Consider the following 22,591-nt stretch of genomic DNA (forward strand, 5'->3'; position numbering starts at 1 on the left):
AAATCCTACTTTGCTTCCTGAGGCTTGCTAAGTTTTGTATTTTAGTTTATATTTAGAAAATGTCTGCTTAAAAAATATATCTGCTCTTTTTGAGCCATTTGAATAGTTTTAAGTGTTCACTTCTCTTAAAAAGGTAAGTTTTCCATGCCTACTTTGAAATAAGCTGCCTTTTATAGTGAGAAATGTACCAATGAAATGAACATTCTATCCCATCCTTAAATATTTAAACTTAGCCTCAGAATTAAGAAACACATTTTAGGCCCTGGCCAGGTAGCTCAGTTGGTTAAAGCATCATCCCAATATGCCAAGGTTGTGGGTTTGATACCACATCAGAATACATACAAGAAATCAACCAGTGAATGCACCAGTAAGTGGAACAACAAATCCCTGTTTCTCTCTCTAAAATCAATACATTTAAGTTTTTTTGAAAGAAACACGTCTTGATTGAATAATTTTAAGGGGTCTCAAAATCTTCTGCACCATATATCCTTATAATCACCTGTCATAAAGAAAATAGTTTGCTCGGCGGGTGTGGCTCGGGGTTGAGCATCTACCTATGAACCAGGAGGCCATGGTTCAATTTCCGGTCAGGGCACTTGCCCAGGTTGTGGGCTCAATCCCTAATTGGGGGCATTCAGGAGGCGGCTGATCAATTATTCCCTCTAATCATTGATGTTTCGATTTCTCCCTCTCCCTTTCTCTCTGAAATCAATAAAAATACATTTTTTAAAAGCTTTAAAAAAAGAAAAGGGGCGCAAGATGGTGCTACCCTTCACACATTCTCGGTGCCTGTGCTGCTGGAGAGCCAGACGATTGGAGGCTGCAGCTGCAGCAGCCTGCAGAGGCATCAGTTTCAAACTGGAAGAGAAAACTGCCCACAGCAGCTTGGCATGCTTCAGAGAAGACACAGGTGTTAAATATAGATTGGAGCCCGCCAAACGCTCCCTCAATGTGGAGCGTTTCTGGGAGTGGGCATTGGTGCTGGTAGACACAGCAATCACCAGTGGCAGGCGCTATTGGGAGGTAACAGCAAACTGCTCCCAGCAATTCCAGGTAGGAGTGGCAGATGTGGACATTTCTCGGGATAGCTGCATCAGTGTTGACTGTTCTTGGGTATTCACCTATGCCCAGAGCAAGTGGCACACCACGTTGGCGAACGAGAAAGCCTCTATTGAGGGCACTGGGCATCCAGAGAAGTCGGGGCTGCTGCTGGAGTATGAGGCCCAGAAACTGAGCATGGTGGATGTGAGCTGGATTGCTGTGTTCCACACGCTACAGATTTCCAGGGTCCAGTGGTACCTGCCTTTCCCGTTTGTGACGGAGAATTGCTGACCCATTCAGGGCTGGAGGTGCCTAAGGACCTCTAGTATGTCCATCACTGGAGTTCCTAATCACACTCTGGGCCTGCTCAGATCCAAACCCTCACCCTCCCACCCCAACCTTGGCAGAACACACTTAACCTAAAGAGGTATTAGGGGTTGAGGGGAAACCTGGTGGGATGAGCATGTATGTGAAATATGTATTTGTTTGACCCTGTGGCTCCATCTTATTCTATTTTATGATGGTGATGCAACTGAATGCCTGTAGAGGAGAAAGAGGACTGGGTTTAGCAAAAATAATTTGTGTAATTAAAGTTTATTCGAGCAAAAAAAAAAAATAGCTTATCTTTTTGAAAACATGGTGCTTATTAGAATTAAGTAATTTAACATATCTAAGTAGTTGTTAAAAACCAATTCTGAATGCATGAATAGTGAAATACACCCTTGTAAAACCACACACATTTAATTTTTTTCAAGAGGTCCTTGCCTGGACCTAATGTTTGTTTTGTGATTACAAAGTATTTGGGATAACAGAGCAGACAACTAGTGTTTTAAGAAAAGGTATTTATTATTTACACCACTGAAATAGTCCCGTAAGAACAATATACACCAGGTTCATTTGAAAGGATCAGATTCCTTTCAAATACAAGAACTGTATAAACCAATACTGTCAACACAAAACAGTGGTCACATTACATATTTGCAGGCTTAAGCATTTAAACTTTTTTTAAAGCTTATGGCTAGATATTTTCACTGAAACAGTGTTGCACTTACACAAGATATAGCTAGAACAGAACAAACACTTTTGTTCATGCTTTTTAGGGCTGAATCAGTGATATGTCCCATTTTAAAATGTATTGCCTCTGCTTTTATGACAATGGTTTTAGGCAGAAATGTTTCTACTTAGCCACCAAAAAGAAACATTCTTGTTCCTTAGTTTTATTCTTCAATCTTATGTTTTCTATTTTTCATACCATGACATATCGGTATTGCAGTTGACATTTTCCAGTTTTACTCAAACACTGACACACATACAACCAGACAGCTCACAATTTAGAGATGTCAATAGTGGATAAGAAGAGAAATTGTGTCTATGACAAAAGAATTTTTTTAAAAATTGGTGCTTTTAAGCATACCAAACTAGGTTCCTCATTGAAAATACTTATGTGTGTGTGTGGGTGTGGGTGTGTGTTTGTTGTTTGTTTTAAAAGGAAAAGCAGTAGTTTCAAGATGGAATTGGTCTTAGATTTAGTTCAACAACACAAATAAGGCAGGAACGTAAAACATAACTTGTTTCCAAAAATCTCAAAATGATATCGTTGAGTATACATTTCTGTCCACTATTTTCGTGTGAGTGGGGGCTGGGGAAGACACCTCAGTACTCAAACCTGGAGAAAATATTTTTCAAGAGTAACAATATATTCACATAGGGGGAAAAGAGAGAATATTTTTAGCATATTGCTGTGATCTTCATAAAATATAAAATTAAATTTACAAAAACCTGGAAGACCAAGTATAAGTATAAGCAGTCTGGTATTTGCTTCAGTGTCCAGCACTATTATAATGATTTCTAGCATAAAAGCAAGAGTTCGTGGATCTCAAGTATCTTCAATAACTGCCAGCATAACTTGGAACTACTGTCCTTGCTTCTTTGAGAGATATCTGCAAGAAATAAAAGATGTCTAAGCTGTACCTTGCTAAACTCACAGTAACAATCTAACTCTCTCCCCAAAGGAAAATAGTTTTAGTACCAAAACTTTTAAAGATGAGTAATAACTGTTAATAAGCACTAACAGTTTTGGACTATGTGCCAAGCACTATTCTAAACACATACTCTATGTTCATTTGGTCCTCACAACAGCTCTATGAAAAGTTTTCTATTAGAACTTATTCCTATTTTACAGAAACAAAGAGGTTAAGCAATTCACCCAAGTTCACACAGCCAGAAAGTGGCAGAGCTCAGAATTAAAATAAGGCCCTCAATCACTCTATACTGCCTTACCTATAATTAATATTGTCATTTCTCCCCCCAAAAACCTCAAACTCCATTTAAAAATCTTATTTTTCTTACACAAAGATAGTGGGTCAAAGATGCTAAGGAACTCTGATCAAGAGGGTATAAAGATGCAAATACATTAATTTACTAATCAAACAAACTTTCCTTCATGTAATTTTATAGGAATCTAGCACTAAATTAGAAATTTCATATCTCTATCACATTTATAAGTTACCATACTCAGTGGTAATGGGGAATGGGAAAAGAGTTCTTAAAACCATAACACCTAGACAAGTTTAGATGGTGCAAAACTTGCTCACTTCCTGGCACTGTGGCATTTATACCTACCATTTAGTTATATCATCTACAATTTGTTTTTCTAGTGGAATAAAGTTCGCTAACATTTCTGATACACAGATTATTTGTAGATAAATTTTAGTGTATTTTATTTTATGCAGACGTTATTTTACAATATCAGACAGAGATTACAAGCCCAAGTGATTCATAATAGGGTGACCTACCTCATGTCACAAAATAATTTACAGGTAGCATCACAAATATGTACCAGACTCTCAATTCCTCTCTATTAGAAGTACTAGAGATCTTAAGACATGGCTTTATCGACTACAGGTTAAGTCAAAAGGGAAAAATACTCTTGGGGGAGATGTCATGGGATTAGAAAATATTCTTAGATTTACCCATTTTAAAATAAAAATTAAGAGTTATGTGTAAAACCAGAGTCGCCAATTTTTTCATTCATTAATGGAAAGAGAAAATTAACAAACAATTAGCACTTACCTTTCCCAATATTTGTGATTTAGGTCCAAAAAGTCATCTAATTTTGCTATTTCCTTGAGGTACTGAGTTAATTTTAAAAGTTCTTTGTCTTTATCTCGATTTAGGTGAGCTTTCATAAAAGGCCTTATCTATCAGGAAACAAACATTACCCAATATTTCACATTGCACTATGGAAACTGGTCCAAATTTACACTCATCTATCATTTAGAGTTAATGATATTAAAATATCAACAAGGATGTGAATATTAAAAATTACTTTTATATTACCTCAGTTTAACAAACCAACAGTCATGGTATAATGTTTATAGTACAAGTTAAGAGCTCTTCCACCTCATTTTACCTTGTTATCTTTTCAGTCTGGACCTGAAACACTGGCATTCTTATAGCATTTGAATCCTATATGGTGTCTCTTCTTTGCATAACTGCTTAGACTTTTCCCTTCTTACTAATTGAATAATTTCATTCATATCACTTAATTCATAAAAAATTAACCAAATACAAGCTTGATCTAACAAGGGAGACAAATTTTAACATTGATGACTTTCATTTCAACATTTTTCTATGAAACTTTTTAATATTTTTTTTTTATTGATTTCAGAGAGGAAGGGAGAGGGAAGGAGAGATAGAAACATCAATGATGAAAGAGAATCATTGATTGGCTGCCTCCTGCAGGCCCCCTTCTGGGGATCGAGCCCACAATCCGGGCATGTGCCCTTGACTGGAATCGAACTTGGGACGCCTCAGTCCGCAGGCCAACGCTCTATCCACGGAGCCAAACCAGCTAGGGCTGTATGAAACTTTTATATAGCTAGGAGAGCATACATTTTTATAACCTGTTTTGTCTCTAATTAAAAACAAAACAAAACAAAACAAAAAAACACTGAGCATGGCTCAGAGATTGAGCGTTGACCTATGAACCAGGAGGTCACAGTTTAATTCCAGGTCGGGGCACATGCCGGGGTTGCGGGCTCCATCCCCATTGTGGGGTGTGCGGGAGGTGGCCAATCGGTGGTTCTCTCATCATTGATGTTTCTGACTTTCTCTCCTTCTCCCTTCCTCTCTGCAATCAATAAAAATATATTTTGAAAAAGACCCTTACTGCCAGCTTCCCAGATAACTAGAATATAAGAAATTCCAAGATTTGTATCCCTTATTAATAAAATGTCTGATGCTTTCACTTTTTTTTTTTTTTTTAATCCTCACCTGAGGATATTTTTCCAGGATTTTTTTAAGGAGAGTGGAAGAGAGAGGGAAAGACAGAAAGAAACATCGATGTGAGAGAACACAACAGTTGGTCACCTCCTGCATGAACCCCAACCAGGGCCCAGGCCAGGGAGGAGCCTGCAACAAAGGTATGTGCCCTTGCCCTAACCGGTTTGGCTCAAGATTAATTATTTAGAAAAATTTATATAAAATTGAACATTGTCTCCTTGGTTAACCAACTCATTTAGGTGTCTTATTTTTAATTAAATTTGGGGAGAGCAACATGAGCTTATTGACCATTGACTTTTAGCATCAAAAGTGAAAGCATCAGCCCTGTCCAGTTCAGCTCAGTGGATAGAGCATCGGCCTGTGGACTCAGGGGTCCCAGGTTCGATTCCGGTCAAGGGCATGTACCTTGGTTGCGGGCACATCCCCAGTGAGGGGAGTGCAGGAGGCGGCTAATCGATGTTTCTCTCTCATCGATGTTTCTAACTCTCTATCCCTCTCCCTTCCTCTCTGTATAAAATCCATAAAATATATTTAAAAAAAAAAAAAAGGTACGTGCCCTTGAGCGAATTGAACCTGGGACCCTTTGGCCCCCAGGCCAATACTCTATCCACTGAGCTGAACTGGCCAGGGCTGATGCTTTCACTTTTTTTTATTTATTTATTTATTTATTTATTTATTAATATATTTTTATTGATTTTTTTTTTAAATATATTTTATTGATTTTTTACAGAGAGGAAGGGAGAGGGATAGAGAGTTAGAAACATCGATGAGAGAGGGACATCGATCAGCTGCCTCCTGCACACCTCCCACTGGGGATGTGCCCGCAACCAAGGTACATGCCCCTGGCCGGAATCGAACCCGGGACCCTTCAGTCCGCAGGCTGACGCTCTATCCACTGAGCCAAACCGGTTAGGGCTTGATTTTTTAACAGAGAGGAAGGGAAAGGGATAGAGAGTTAGAAACATCGATCAGCTGCCTCCTGCACACTCCCCACTGGGGACGTGCCCGCAACCAAGGTACATGCCCTTGGCCGGAATCGAACCTGGGACCCCTCAGTCCGCAGGCCGACGCTCTATCCACTGAGCCGAACCGGTCAGGGCAGATGCTTTCACTTTTGATGCTAAAAGTCAATGGTCAATAAGCTCATGTTGCTCTCCCCAAATTTAATTAAAAATAAGACACCTAAATGAGTTGGTTAACCAAGGAGACAATGTTCAATTTTATATAAATTTTTCTAAATAATTAAGCTTTTCTTGCATGACCATAATGATAAGAGTACTTCTAAAAATTTATGAAATTCAACAGTATTAAAGTGCTACCACATATTCCAGGTTATGTGAGCATAGCAAGTAAAAGTGTCTTACCTTTAGTCCATTCTGTGGGTTCATTAGAAAATTTCTTCCTATGTCATCAAACATAATGGTGTTCTTTTTGCTGTAAAACTCTGAAAACTTCCCCCATATAACGCCAAGAGGCTTTACCTTAGAATAAAAGTTTAGATTTAACTCAAATTTTATCAATAGTTCACCCTTTCTTAAAAAGCAGCAACAACACAAAATGCCCTGCGTAACTACACCAGGTGTTCCTCTGTAAGGCAGGCACAGCTGGCTGTGTGACCAGACCTGACTGAGATACAACACACCTGAAAGCACGATGTATCTCGAAATGTTAACTTCTGAAAGATCTGTTCAAACTGAACTGAACTAAACCCCATTATAAGACTTCCCATAATTTCAACATGAAGATTTGGGGTCAAAGGAAGAGTAATAGTTTAATTTAAAAAGAATCTAGCCAAAGCCAGTTTGGCTCAGTGAATAGAGCGTCAGCCTGCGGATTGAAAGATCCCAGGTTCGATTCCAGTCAAGGGCACGTGCCTTGGTTGCGGGCACATCCCCAGTAGGAGGTGTGCAGGAGGCAGCTGATCCATGTTTCTCTCTCATCGATGTTTCTAACTCTCTATCCCTCTCCCTTCCTCTCTGTAAAATATCAATAAAATATATTTTAAAAAATTTAAAAAAATAAAAAATAAATAAAAAGAATCTAAAGTAATGGTTTAGGTGTCTGCTAAGCAGTCACATTACTTCCTGGGCTAATTACTACCCCTCAGAACTAGAAAACCTTTGTGATGGGCAAGGTACCTGGATCTTTTAATACAGAATTTAAATATTTTCATACAGAATTTAAATATTACAAAAAAACTGACTTGTCTTTAATTCAGTGGCACAGGTGCATAATTTCTAGGGCATTTGATTGCTTAACTTCAAAAGCACAATAATTTGTAAGTTCTTGCTTTTATTTCTGAATTCTTAAAATGAGCCTTCAAAAAGATTAATTCCTTATACATTCGTATCTGTTGGTACTTGCATTAGGTCTGTAAGACCACTCAAGAAATAAGTGATTTCCCGTGGGAAGGAGCGTTAAGGAGAGGGAGGGCCCAAGTGGGAGGAAGACTTCTCTTATGTACATTTTATTTTGAATCATGTGAATGTATTTTACACATTTATAAAAAATATTTTTTAAGTAAATTAATTTTTAGTGGCAAAAGTACATTTTGATGAAGGCAAGGGTCTCATTTATAATAATACTAGAGGCCCAGTGCATGAATTTGTGCACGGGTGAGATCCCTTGGCCTGGCCAGTGATTGAGGACAATAAGGGCCGTCTCGCCCAGGGCCGATCTGGGCCAGCCGGCCAGGGGGAGGGACGCAGGAGGTTGGCTGTGGGAGTGCACTGACCACCATGGGGCAGTTCCTGCATTGAGTGTTTGCCCTCTGATGGTCAGTGCAAGTTATTGCAACTGGCCAACTGGTCATTCCATTTTTCGGTCACATAGGCTTTTATATATATAGATGAGATTATATCATAACAGTAACCCTGACATTAAATAATAGTAAGTAAATGGTGACCATGGTTGAAATTTTAAAATGTTAAGTTTTGCCCTGGCCAGTGGCTTAGTTATTGGAGCATTGTCCTGTACACCAAAAGGTTGTGGATTCAATTCCAGATCAGGACACATATATAGGTTGCAGAATTGATCCCTGGTTGGGGCGTGTACTGGAGGCAACTGATCAATGTTTCTCTCACATCAACGTTTCTCTCTCACTCTCTCTCAAATCATTAAACATATCCTCAGAAGAGAATTAAAAAAAAAAGTTAAGTTTTCTTTTTCTCCTTCTATCATTTAATGTAAGAAGCCTATTTTCTTCTTAGTATCATAGTTACAGCAAAGAATATTATTAAAATATTTTAATTTTGCCCAGGCCAGTTTTTCTCAGTGGATAGAGTGCTGGCTTGCAGACCAAATGGTCATGATTCAATTCCTGGTCAAGGACACATACCTGGGTTGCAGGTTTGATCCCTGGCCCTATCGGGGCTCATATAGTGTGGGAGACAACCAATCAATGTGTCTCTCACATTGATGTTTCTCTCTTTCTCTCTAAAAATCAACGGAAAAATATCCTCGGGTAAGGATTAATAATACATATACACTAAAGGCCTGGTGCACGAAATTTGTGCACTGGAGCAGGGGGGGTCCCCTCAGCCCAACCTGCATCCCTCTCTCCAATCTGGGACATCCCTCTCACAATCTGGGGCTGCTGGCTCCTAACTGCTCACCTGCCTGCCTGCTGATTGTCCCTAACTGCCCCCCGTGCCAGTCTGATCACCCCTAACCGCCTCTGCCTGCTGGCCTGGTTGCCCCCAACCACCCCCCCGCCGCCAGCCTGGTCACCCCAAACTGCCCCCTCTGCTGTCCTGGTCGCCCCACGCAGCCTGCTGTGCAGTTGTTTGGTCGTCCCTCACTAACCGCCCCCCTGCCGGCCTGGTCACCCCATACCTCCTGCTGTTCAGTCGTTTGGTCGTCCCTCACTAACCCCCCTGCCAACCTTGTCGCCCCACGCAGCCTGTGTTCTGTCGTCCATCCAGTTGTTTCGGTCATGACGGCCCCTGGCTTTTTATATATTAGCATATATTTTTCTTAATTTTACTAAAACTTTACTTGCCTCAATTTGTTTGTATAAACCCCTCAAATATTTGAAGACACATATACATGAGTTTTCACAATAAGCCAGATTCTTGATTTTCTTGGCTAACAAAGTCTTAAGAAATATGACAAGAGCTTTATGACACCCAGGGTTAGGAATCCTACATCCTCTTAAATAGTGTTGTCATTTTGTAGTTAGGTCAAGCCACCAGTTGGTTCCCAAACATGGGCTTTTCTCTAATGGCTGTTGTTGGCTCTTCTCTGGGGCTTCACAGACATTAACCCAATTTATCAGTTTCACATAGGGCACGCACGGCAAGTCTGTTTTGGTTTGTTTCTAGTACCTCCCTTGATGTCAGTATTTTTTCTCACACTCTGTCTTTAGCAACACTATGCTGCCATCATCATGGGACAATTATCCATGACCTTTCCTGCATCAAAACCCTTAATTTTATAATTAAAATTCAAATGTGAAAAATAAGATAAAATAATTTCAAATCTATTAACTTTAAATTCATCTTCCTAAGTCTAAACTCAACTGATACTTTACTATCCACTCAGATGTGTCTAAACTCTTTATGTAGTATATTCCAGCAATATAAATATAAAAGTACATTAAAAAAGAAACAAGTCTTTAAATAAAAGTAAAATGATTTCTTACATCTATTAATCCTCTCCTTGGCGTATGCACTGTTATCATAGCAGCACTATCCAACATGAAGGTAATCTTATAATTTGCATTTGTGCTCACTCCCAGCTCCTAGAAATACACAATACTCATGTGGTTAAAATATAATAATGTGGAAATTCCAGGTTTTCTGAATATTCTAGCTACAACTTCCCATAATGCCAACTTTCTACCCTCCTGGCCACCACCTCTTACTTAACAACTGGCCAAGTATTTTAGTTTCACTTAGCTAAATCAATAAATAGCAGTGAAAGAAACTAGAGACAGATTACTTCCCAATTCATTATTTTAAAAGAGTATCACTCCTTTAAGTATCACACACCAGAACAAAAAGAGGAAAAGAAAGCATTATAGTAAATTGGGAGGGAAGAGAAAGAAGAGCTCTGCTGTACTTCTTCTTAAAAAAGACATAGGTATTTTAACACAATCCATCATCAGACTAAACACACTTCTAACTCCTGTACTGTTTATCCACTAAATGTCCTCCAGTGAGAATGAAATTAATTCAATTAGAAACTTTAAAAAAGACAATTATAGTTACAAGACATTCTTAAATGGATTGTTTTTTAATACTTACTTTCATTTTTGCTTCAATCCACTTCATATTTGTTGCAGCTAAAACATGAGGAATACAAGACACATAATAAGTATGAATTTCATTTTAAAAAAACCTTTCTTCTGTATAAATTAGTTTTCTAAGCAAGACTAAACGTTTAATCAATTACATATTTGTGGTAATTTTCCTTTAGGTATTTATAAAAATAAACTTACTGTATGTCTTTAAGACAGAATAAAACTTAAGCAACTACTTTTACATAACAGAGGTGGGGAACGTCCGGCCCACGGCCATATAACGCCTACGAAATCATTTGGTCTGGCCCTACCAAGGCATTAGGGTGAGTTAATTAAATGTTTAACCCAAATATAGAAGGCTAATTTTTAAGCTGGTAATTTTGTATGGCTCATGAATGATGTTATAAATATCCAAATGGCCCTTGGGGGAAAAAGGTTCCCCACCCCTGATCTAAAAGATACAGGTAATCATTGTTCAAAAGAACTGTGAACCTAGGAAATGTGTAGTCAAGACTCAAATTCTCTTTAAAAATAGCCTAATACTATTCTCGATCAGTTCCAAACTTAAGTTTAGGGTGTCTGGATGCCCATTTTTTTCTATCCAGGCAGTGCACAAGTATATACGTCAATATAAGCAGATTAATATTATATGTCAAAAGTTAACATCAGCCTGGCCTCAGTGGCTCAGTAGTTGAGTAGTTGAGTGTCAACCTATGAATCAGGTCACGGTTCAATTCCCGGTCAGGGCTCATGCCCAGGTTGTGGGCTCAATCCCCAGTAGGGGGCGTGCAAGAGGCAGCCGATCAATGATTCTCTCATCACTGATGTTTCTCTCTCTCTCCTTTTCCTTTCCTCTCTGAAATCAGTAACAAATAAATTTTTCTAAAAAGTTAACATCAAAGATTAGCCAGGTTCAATGAATTTTACCAGGCTCACCAAACTCAATGCTCACTGAGTCCAACAACTTTTAATAGAGTCTGAGACAACTATATTCATAAACTGATCTATGTTACATATCTGTTTATTGTCCAGTTTTGAGATCAATGATATTAAAATATTAAGCCCTCATCTTTATGTGCCCTCCTGGTCTCAAGTTACTAGACTAAACCAAATAGGTATTACCAAGCAAAATGTTTATAAAGGGAAAAAAAAAAGTTCAATTGTTTAAGTATGTGTATGTGTATTGTTTTAGGGCAATAGAGGTACAGAGAGGTGTTCTCAAAACAAGTATCTTTAGCACACACACACAACCACCAAAAGAATCACCTTCCATGCAAAACTGGCCAGCTGAACTAAAATTTTAGAAACTGATGTATCTACAATGACAACAATCATGAAAGAAAAAATAATTTTTAATTCAGTATACATTTCAGGTTTCTAATTTTTAGATGAGAAACAAAAAAGATTCACAGCTAATGAAAAGGGTTTCTAATTACTAAGTAATCATTATACACTAAGTGCCATAGAATTAGGTAATATACCGATACTTTTTTTTACAACTAATCTGTAATATAGGCTTATTTATCTTCATTTCTCAGATAGATTAACTGACCTACCCAGTATCACATAGTAAAGACAGAGCCAGAATTCAAACCCTACTCTATTTAGCTTTCTTCTGTGTCTTACAAACCAAAAAATTATGTATTTCAGTATTTAACTTTAATGGCTGTGAACCTGTTTTACCACTGAACAATGGAGAGTTGCAGATTACAAGGAAAAGTATAAAGGAAATTTATAGACTGAAATACAATTATGTGGCCTCTCATAAAAAACTTAGTACAATTAAATGTAGTATCTTTAATTGATTAGATTTTATTTCATTCAGAATCAGGATAGGTCCTCTGTGCTTATGACATGACTTTACATGTTTGTGGGAAGGTGAGATATAAATCAACACACTGCTTCCCTTATCAAGAAAGTCTTGCCACAAAAAAAAAAACTGTCAACTGAACTAAACAGTGTGCTCAGTTATGTAGTAAATTTACTTTTCAAAGCAAACTCATTACCTTTATCTTATCACAAACCTGTAAGTTCCTGGAATGGTCCATAGACCACAATTTGTTATACCGCTTTAGTCCATTCATTCATTTTCCTTAAGTAAGTTCACATTGCCTTTATTTCTGAAGAACCACATCACTATGATTTTTAAAATACATATATTTCTCCAAGTATTTTGAAACTAGAGTGATGAAGAAAGAAAGCAACAATATCCTGAAGCATCAAAGATTCTACAGTAAAGATCAGAAAGAAAAGTTCCTAATCAAGGGGGTGGGGGGAATCTTATGAAAATAAGGCCATTTTTATCTGACACCAAAATCCACTCCTTCCTATATTCAACTATTTCAGCAGTACTTGGCAACTATGTGATGCAAGAAAGTCAAACATGATTATTAAAAATTTGCTAAATCAAATGAAAAATGTATCATATTTAAACATAGGTCATTTTAAGTGACACTTTATAAAGCAGAATATAAGGAATAACCTTATGTCCATGGAAAGCTAAACAAACAAACAAAACATATATATGTGTGTATATATATATGTATATATATAGATATAGCTTACACCAAATAACAATGTCATAATCCTCATATGCAGATGTTAGGAATTCATGAAGATATGGCCGCATTAATTCTACCCCAGTCTCTGCACAAGACCTATGGTCTAAAAGAAAACCAGTCATAAGTGATTATTAGTTTATTATGTGAATAAGTACCTAATATCAATTAAACTTAGGAAATCTATATATATAAAAGCCTAAGTGACCGTCCGACCAGTAGCTATGACACACAATGACCACCAGGGGGCAGACACTCCGACTGATAGCTATGATGTGCACTGACCACCAGGGGGCAGACGCTCAACGCAGGAGCTGCCGAGCTGCATTAACTTGGCACCTGAAGTTCTCGGGTGACACACCCGGAACCAGACAGAAGGGAGCCTGATTCTGGGGTGCATCACCCGAGAACCACCCTCTCACAATCTGGGACACCTCGGGGGATGTCGGAGATCCGGTTTCGGTCCGATCCCCGCAGGCCAGGCCGAGTGACCCCACCGGTGCACGAATCTGTGCACCGGGTCTCTAGTGTAATATGAACACTCAAACACAAGCTACTTCAGACTGACATACATTAGCTGACAAAGAGATGACTCCAAAGCACACAATTCAATATCTTTGCGATCCAATTTTAATTTGTCAATTCTATTCAATTTGTGAAGAAGAGCAACAGCCAGAACTCGAGCTTATATAGTAAAGTATAAAATTTTTTTTTGTCATCTAGTCTCTCAAGTGTAGATGTTACTTTACAATATGTAAAACAAACTAGGGTACTTATTCTCACTTTGAATCATTCACCTTCCAGATATAATCACATTTCACCAAACAACAGGTCCAATGAACTTATAATCAAATTTTAAGTGTACTTTAACTTATATCATGTACTGAAAGTTTAGGATAGTGGTAAGTAAATTCTTTCTAACATCAGGAGTTAACTAATCATTTCTTGACAATATTAGAGGAGGAAATGAACATCTTTCTAATTTTAAAGAATCGGCCCTGAACATAATTTACATTTTAAATTCAAAAATCGGCCCTGAATATAATTAAACAGAAAACCAGAGTTAATATCAAAAATGCTTTTTTAAAAATCCTCATAAAAATTTAAATGTTAATCAGTAGGGAATAACTTGGTAACCTATGATGCACCAAAAAAACTAGAATTCTGTGTAACAATATATATATATTTCATTCACAATAAATATTAAATGAGAAAATAGTCAATATATCATTAAGCAAAAGTAATAAAAATATACATACAAACACACCTTAAAGATACACAAAACTATAAAAGTGGTCATCTTTGGGTCTCAGAATTATAGATGACTTCTTTTTATTCTTATATGTATTTTCTACAATGAATGATTTTCTTTTGTGATAAGAGAAACTTTCAAATATTTCATATTGCAAGGAAAAAACGTTGTGGATAACAGAAGATGAAACACAATTTTAGCCGACTTACCAAATAACGTATAATCAACATCTAGTACCAAAAGCTTTTTCCCTTCCCTGGGTGGATTCAAAATTTCCACTTTGTACTCTTTCACTCTGCGAGAAATTTTCAGTAGGTTTTCTTCCCTAATAAAAAAATAAAATCAGATGAAACGTTCATTTTTTTGTAATATAACAACCAATTTTCTTTGGTAGTGAAAAGCACTTACCTATTTTCTACTTCAACTACTTCATCTTCAATATCAAAGTCATTGACAACATCATCATTGTCAGGAGGTGGACCTAAGACATCTTCCTATTAAGATAAAAATGTTTTCTTTTACCATGTTATCTTTAACACATAAACACATAGTGTAAAACGCAAATGAGAGATTTTCAAGAGTTTTTCAAGCACACAATGTGGGAAATTTTTCATTTTATAATTTGTTATAGACATTCACTGGGCAGATCTGCCATCTTAAATTTGACCATTTGCACTACTATACTTACAGTGATCCATATACTAACAAGTTCCCCAGTATTTTTCTGTGGAGTTAATACCACATTCACCGTGCAGTTATTTTTCAGTTACTACTAAACTGACAATTTTACAATTTAAACTGTGATACAGAAGTGTAATATAAATGATATTATCTTCACAGGGACAAATGGTAACAAAAGTAAACATTTACCAAGCTCTCCTCACGAGTTCCCATCATCATGATTTTAGTATTTGGTTTCAGTTTGAGAGCTCCAAGCTTAACATCATTTTCTGCAGGTTTGCCTACAATACAAGCAAATGACTGTTTTCTCACTAAAGTTCAGGTGCTGGTTTCACTATCCTATTATACAAAACCCTAACAATAAAAGGTTCAGTACAGATTCCATAGCAGTATTTTTTTCCTTTAAATTAACAAACTATTACTGCTGAATTTGGAATTTCTAACACTCTAAGAAGTATCAACTAATACAAGGTTTGATTTTTTCCCCAACTCTGTCTTAAGGAACATCCTTACTCAACTCACTAAACAAAACGAATTCGTGGTTTTATTGTTAAAGATGAAGATAACTGTTTTCCAAAAAGTCTTATAAATTGCACACCTAAGATCACTATAGATTTAATGCTACTCACAACACCTTTCAATGAAATGACAAACACAGACAACATGAAAATCCCTTTTAGACTGGATATGAACAATGCATATAATTGCCAATCATTATTTTAAATCATCATTACTTTCAAATCAGAAAAAATAATTTGGAGAGAGTACAAGGCCCAAGCTATTATGAAAAGGTTATGCTAAAGGGCAAATGTCAAAACTTACAGTTTTACCTGGGACTTGTGTGACAAATATTTATCATGCAAACACTATCAAAAGAATCAAAAGTAATCTTTTATATATTTTTTTTCTTTATTAAGGTATTAAATATGTGTCCTTACCCCGCCCCCCCATTGCTCCTACCCCCCACCCCCACACACACTCATGCCCTCACCCCTCTGGTGTCTGTGTCCATTGATCTTAATCCTGGTGGTATTTTCAAGTAACATTTAATAGTCTTTCTTATATCACATAAAAATTTTAGGGATAGCCCTATCAAATAAATCTTCCAAGGGGACTTATTGAAAAGGATAATAACTAATATAAAAATTCATATCAATGCAAAAAAATCTGACATGAGGAGAGAATTACCTTTAACTTTAAGTCCAAGTAATTTCTGTCGTTCTGGTAGCACTCCTGTAAGGGTCTTGAGAAACTGTTTGAGATCCAGCACAGTATCATCTTCTGAAAGTGTGGTCACTGAATATTCCTGCCCACCCCATTTTACGATGATAGGGAGAGCCATCCTTAAAACATACGTTGAGGCAACTTTTGTTCAGAAAAATACACCTAGAAGAAAGGCATATACAAATACACAAGTTAAAATAAATATATCAAAGATGTATCCAAACCTGTAACTTTACATTTTTTTTGTGAGCTAGAAGACAAGAAACACACCAGGCCAGAAGGGAATGAAATGAAATATACAAAGTCATGCAAAGGAAGGGTCTGAATCCAATAATACTATACCCAGCAAGGCTATCAATCAAAATTGAAGGTTGTTTTTTTTTTAATATATTTTGATTTCAGAGAGGGAGAAACATCAATGATGAGAAAGAATCATTGATTGGCTCCCTCCTGCACACCCCCCACTGGGAATTGAGCCCACAACCAGGAATGTGCCTTGACCAGAAATCGAAACCCGACCTCCTGGTTCATAGGTTGACACTCAACCACTCAGAACCACACAGGCTAGGCTTTAAGTTTTATAAGTTGGGTTCTATTTTACAACTTGATAGAGAAGCAGGACTTTCTTACAGTAATGTTACCAGAATGCCAAAGGTTACCAGGACTCCAAGTTAAAATTCCCCCAACCTCTCAATTTTTGGCTTAAAGTTACTACTTCCTCATATTCTATCAGATTCTCTCTGTTCACCTGGAAAGTTGTAATAATGAGCTACCTATCCCTCCCTCTCTGTTTGATCAGGTTTATGCTACAGGCAAGTTTCTCCATGATGGACCATTGTTCATTTAACATTTGCAAGGTAGGAGAGTCATTAAGAGCACAAACTCTAGTGCCAGATTATCTGTGTTCAGGTCCCAGCTCTTCCACTTAATAACTACTAGAGGTCCGGTGCATGAAATTTGTGCATGGGGGCGGGGGGTTGTGTCCCTCAGCCCAGCCTGCACCCTCTCCAATCTGGGACCCTTCGAGGGATGTCTGACTGCCCATTTAGGCCAGGTCCCCCACAACTGCCCTCCTCTGCCGGCCTGGTCCCCCCCAACTGCCCTCCCAACTGCCCTCCTCTGCCAGCCTGGTCACCCCTAACTGTCCTCCCCTGCTGGCCTGATTGCCCACAACTGCCCTCCCCTGCCGGCCATCTTGTGGTGGCCATCTTGTGTCCACATGGGGGCAGCCATCTTGTGTGTTGGAGTGATGGTCAATTTGCATATTACTCTTTTATTAGATAGGAGGATTTGACTATGGGTGGTTACTTGAATCTTAGTGCCTAGGCTTCCTCATCTGCAAAATAGAGATGATAATGCTACCGACATCTTAGGGTTTTTATGAAGGTTTAATTAGTTCATATTTATGTCATACAGTACCTGCACAAAATAAGCATTATATAAGTACTGGCGAGGCAATTTTTTTAAAAAGTGTAACTCAAGTGTTCCACGCACTGTGCTAAATAAGTAGTAAATGGCCATTATTTATTTCAGATTTAATACACTGGACAGTTTTTATGGAGACTATCTCCTTTAACAAGATTGTTTGATAAGAACTGTCCCACTTTTACAATTAAGGAAACGGGAGTTCAGAGAGGTTAAGTAATCTGTTCATGGGTATATAGCTGGTAACAAGTCTTCTGACTAAATTTCATGTTTTTTCCCTAAACCACCACTGTCTCTCTTGAACTGAACCTACAGACAGCAAAGATCAACCAACACCAAACCCAGAGGTGCATATATAAGCACACAAAGATGAGGTAGCAGCTGCTGTGCTCAAAGACAGCATGTAGGTCTCCTCCCTCATAAAGCTGTCTACCAGTTTTCATTAGTTTGTTCTCCCCACATACATCAGAGAACTCGATTTTCTAATATCAAAGTATTGCTATTTCCAAATGCTATCACTTATTTTTTTTTTTTAATCTTTTATTGACTTTTTACAGAGAGGAAGGGAGAGGGAGAGAGAACTAGAAACATCGATAAGAGAGAAACACCGATCAGCTGCCTCCTGCACATCCCCTACTGGGGATGTGCCCGCAACCAAGGTACATGCCCCTGACCAGAATCGAACCCGGGACCCTTGAGTCCGCAGGCAGACGCTCTATCCACTGAGCCAAACCGGCCAGGGCAAAATGCTATCACTTATTTATTGAAACCTTTGAATGTACTCTTCATGTATTACAACCAACTGCAAGAAAGAAGTCAAATTCTTAATATGCAAAAATAATTTGAAAACCGTAAGGTGTAAAGTGTCTTCAATGAGTCTGGTAAAAGAGAACACCACAAACTCAATTTAGTCTTATGTTTACAGCCTGCTCTACTAAGGAATTTTAAATAAAGTGAGTTACTTTAGAACAATGCACTTCATTTTAGCGAGAATCTGCTCTCATAAATGTTATGATCCTCAATAAAAAGTCAAATGAATCAAATTGAAATAGTTTTAATATTACTATACAGACTAGAAAAGTAAAGAAGTAAAACAACTTGCCTTAAAGTATTTTGCAAAGGCGTGAACTGAAAAGTAACAGCAGCAAAAGGTACATCTTGGGGACTTAGGGGATGTTTACAAGCCTAGTAAACGGTATACTACTTTCAACTCCCAGCCAGAGCAGCACCACAGCAGTAACCGAGAGGCACTGCAGAACCGAGCGCTGTGGGAAGAAGGGACAGGTATGGAATCGCCTAGAAAGCAGGCAGAGAGCCCTAAGTCCAAGAGGGCCGAGTGTCCATAGGGACAGTGAGGAGGAGAGATGCTCAAACCCCAGAAGAGGGAGGAATGAAGTTTGGGGACGCAAAGTCCACTGCGGCGCGGGAAGCCCTAACCCTGGGCGAGGAGGCCGGAAGGGAGGGCGGCGGCCCCGGCGACCCGCGGCCCAGGGCCGGAGGCCTGGGCACCAGACCAGGGCAAGCACGGTCCAGGGCGCCCACCGGCAGCCCCCAGCCCGCCGAGGCCGGCGGCATTGGGGTCCCCAGGACGGCAAAGTTGCGGTGGCCCAGCCCACGGCATCTCGGTGGGCAGCACGCCGGGGTGCCCGAGTCCCTCACCTGGAGAGCGGTGGGGCCGTCGGCAGCGGACGCAGGAACCTGCCGCAGCGCAACAGAAGGCACCGGAAGTGAAAGGCAGAGACAGGAACCGGCTGACGAACCGGAAGTTAGATTTAAACCGGAAACGCGCTGGAGTCGGACTGCGGTTTCCCTTGTTTTTCTGCGGGTAGTAATGCTGGGTAGCTGCTGCCAGTATTTCCTCATGGTGACGGTGGAGCCAGGCCTTTCCGAGACTGACCACGGTGCAGATGCTAGGACCTCTGGTTGGCTGACGGCCTTCGCCTGTGCTGCGCATGCGCCAGTTAGCAGGGTCAGAGCTAGGAGGGTGTTTTCGGGCGTGTGTGAGGTCTCGGGTATCGTTTCGCCAATTCTGAGTGGGCCGGGGGCGGCGCGCGGCTTGCCCAGGTGTGCTGAGTTCTTCGTGGAACTCGGGACTAGTGCCCATGTTCCGAATGAGGCCTGAAAGGTGACCTTTGAGGACTGAAGACTTGAGATCCTTCCCTGGCACCAGGAGCCAACAACACAAGTAATTTCAGCTTAGAAGTCTCCCCATTTTACGCAGTCCAGGGCGGGGAGGGGTTGGGGGGGGGGCGGTGGAGCGGGGAGAGAAGATTGTTAGGAAAAGGAAGGGGCAGGCCTAAGTGACTCAGAGAACCAAGGAAGCAAATCTCAATAGAAGAGCTGCCCTGGAGATTTTTGTAACATTGTGTCAAATTGTATCAACATCCGCCGATTCCCACCTTCATTCCCTCTGAAAGCGAGGAAAGCCAATTACAAACCCTGACGAGAGAGATCCAGTTTTTAACGGAAATTCAGAGCGGTCCCTATGTAGTCCATACAGCGAACTCCCAGCGTGCATTACCTGCTGTTAGCCAGTAAATGAAAACAAACAAACAAACAAAAAACCCTGCTAGGTTGTTGTATATGGTACCAAACAAAACCTAGTTTTGAAAAGGAAGGGAAAACGCGAAAGTAATATTGGCCTCCAAATATGCACCAGTCCTAGAATTACCTATATTTTGCATACTTGACAGCGCTGTTATGGAAGGGAAGTGAAGAGACAAGTTTTGTTTCTTAACAATGGTTTAGTTAAGATGTACACTGTTTTATGTTCTCTTCCTGCTCTCTTTTGGTAATTTTACTGCATTAATAATGCATGAATATCTCCTTTTAAAAAACAAAGCATATTTTCAGAAAATATATGCCGCCTTTCCTTAAAAAAAGGGGGGGGAGCCCCAAATTAAAATAATTTGTACAAAAATCATGCATAAGCAATCCAGCCAAAGAAATGATCAAAAGACAAGGGACTGGACCCTAGAATGAATTATAATTTTCTTTCAACCCAATCTGTTCCTTGCCTGTTCACGTGCTAACCAGCTGCTTAGCCACTTTATATTTTTTGCTGTTGTGATTAAAGAGGTTTGTTTTTGTTCTTTATCAAGGTCAACTAAAACTTTGAAGCATCACTAATTCTAAGCAACACAATTCATAAAGAGATTCTTTTCAATAATGGAATAGCCATTGTACAAAGGGTCTGATAAGTTTGGTATTACTATAGTGTAGATAATTTAATAATTATCAAGTGTTGAACAATAAGTATTTCTCAGAGAATAATGGTAGCTGAGTATTTTGGACAAATGGTCCGTTTAACAGATGATTTTTGAGTTATCTTTTGCCCAGATCTCAGTCCACTTCTATTTAGCTAAACATTCATGAATTCATAAATAATGTTAACAAAACACTTTGAGTAGATTGCAAGATATCTCTTGAATATAAGAACTGGACTCTTGGTAACTAGGGAAGAACACAAAGGTGACGTAAGAAAGGGCTTACAGTAACTTCACAACGACCAATAAAAGGAGAAAAATTAAACTTCTGCGTCCTGTTGCTCATTAAAACCTCTTCTAATGCATGGAGGATGATACCCTTGTGCCTTCATACTCCTCTGCAGCAACTAAAGATCCCTGGGAATTCCTTCATAGGGTTTTGATAGATTGTCAGGTCTAAGAGACTAAAAGAAATATGGAACCAATGTTACGAAATCAGATGATAGCCCTAGCTGGTTTGGCTCAGTGAATAGAGCATTGGTCTGCGGACTGAAGGGTCCTGGGTTCGATTCTGGTCAAGGGCACTTGCCTAGGTTTCGGGCTCGGGCTCGATCCCTAGTAGGGGGCGTACAGGAGGCAGCCAATTAATGATTCTCATTGATGTTTCTATCTCTCCCTCTACCTTCCTCTCTGAAATCAATAAAAATACTTTTTTTAAAAAATCAAGTGATTAACTACTATCACTGTGACCATGTTTGGATTGGAAGACAAAAGGACATTCTTGTACCCCAGCCACCCTGCTTTTATCTCCATCTTCCCTGACCTGTTTTCTTCCTTTCCTTTTCTCAGGCCATTGTCTTCCTCTCCTTCCAGTTGAAAAACAATCCTCTTTTTTTTTTTTTTTTTTTTTTTCAGTTCACTGGAGCACTTTGTTCCTCTGTTCTAATATCTATTACCTTGCCTTTTCCCTGATTGCAATCAGTGAGCTGAAAATGGACAGAATCTGCCTCACAGGACAGATTGTACAGGCCCTTTATTCAGCCTGGCAAGTTTACTACCTTTTCTATTCAACTTCCTTTCCAAAATGACTACTTTAAAACCTCAACTCTCTTCAAAGTTCAGATCTCCCAATTTACAACCTTGCTCTTGGCAGATAATATATTGTTGCTAAGAAAATAGGTCTCAAAGAGTAATTACCTCAACTTTAGACCTCTAAATCTACAGTTATATCTGCACTTGTCCTCACTTCTTTTGCTTCTGTTGTAATGTGGCAGTTTCCTTCTACTTGAAGCCAACTCATATATTCGTGCTCTGGCTCCTCGGGAAGCTTTCTATAAATCCAGTATCCCTCTCTCTTCTTGTATTTTTAACCTCTTTCCCTCTACTGGTTCATTTTCATCAATGACAGATATGGTATCTTGCTATTATTCTCTTTTACATTGTATATTTCAAACAAATGTCTAAACTTGATACAGTCTATAACTGTATTTCACTATGATTTCATTCATTCATTTAACAAATACTGAGTGCATCCTATAGTGCTATGAGCATTTTGGTGTGTATTTCAAAATTTTTCTGTGCATCCAGTCACATACAATTATAATCATTTACTGATATGTATTTACCATATGTATAATATGTATTATTACATGCTCTCAGTACCTGACATTCCATTCAT

The 22,591-nt window shown here is 38.9% G+C and overlaps 2 protein-coding genes across 3 annotated transcripts; one reads left to right on the top strand and one right to left on the bottom strand.

Annotated features, from left to right (window-relative positions):
- Window positions 1–759: 759 nt before the first annotated feature.
- LOC308250091 (SPRY domain-containing protein 4-like) lies at window positions 760–1,332 on the top strand (the record flags this gene model as incomplete). The annotated part of the gene is made up of 1 exon (XM_080672365.1): window positions 760–1,332. The coding sequence occupies one exon, from the start codon at window positions 760–762 to the stop codon at window positions 1,330–1,332; it is 573 nt and encodes a 190-aa protein (XP_080528491.1).
- A 531-nt stretch (window positions 1,333–1,863) lies between these two features.
- Window positions 1,864–19,601, bottom strand: UBLCP1 (ubiquitin like domain containing CTD phosphatase 1). Of its 2 annotated transcripts, XM_080676339.1 has the most exons (11): window positions 19,367–19,601; window positions 16,247–16,444; window positions 15,248–15,339; window positions 14,786–14,871; window positions 14,587–14,702; window positions 13,133–13,231; window positions 10,572–10,609; window positions 9,968–10,066; window positions 6,690–6,806; window positions 4,114–4,241; window positions 1,864–2,981 (listed from the first exon to the last, which is right to left on the bottom strand). In XM_080676339.1, the coding sequence occupies exons 2-11, from the start codon at window positions 16,398–16,400 to the stop codon at window positions 2,954–2,956; spliced, it is 957 nt and encodes a 318-aa protein (XP_080532465.1). In that variant the 5' UTR covers window positions 16,401–16,444; window positions 19,367–19,601; the 3' UTR covers window positions 1,864–2,953. The 2 variants fall into 2 exon arrangements, with proteins under 2 accessions (XP_080532465.1, XP_080532466.1); XM_080676340.1 differs by lacking the exon at window positions 13,133–13,231 and having other exon boundaries at window positions 19,367–19,579.
- Window positions 19,602–22,591: the final 2,990 nt, after the last annotated feature.

Source organism: Plecotus auritus (assembly GCF_963455305.1).
Source record: "Plecotus auritus genome assembly, chromosome: 6".
Classification (NCBI taxonomy): domain Eukaryota; kingdom Metazoa; phylum Chordata; class Mammalia; order Chiroptera; family Vespertilionidae; genus Plecotus; species Plecotus auritus.

Coding starts and splice junctions, on each gene's coding strand:
- UBLCP1 (XM_080676339.1), bottom strand. CDS start 16,400: ATGGCTCTCCCTATCATCGTAAAATGGGGTGGGCAGGAATATTCAGTG. Junction 10,610..13,132: donor TTATGACATTGTTATTTGGT/GTAAGCTATATC, acceptor CTCATGTTTTAG/CTGCAACAAATATGAAGTGG. Junction 2,982..4,113: donor AATCACAAATATTGGGAAAG/GTAAGTGCTAAT, acceptor TATTTCTTGCAG/ATATCTCTCAAAGAAGCAAG.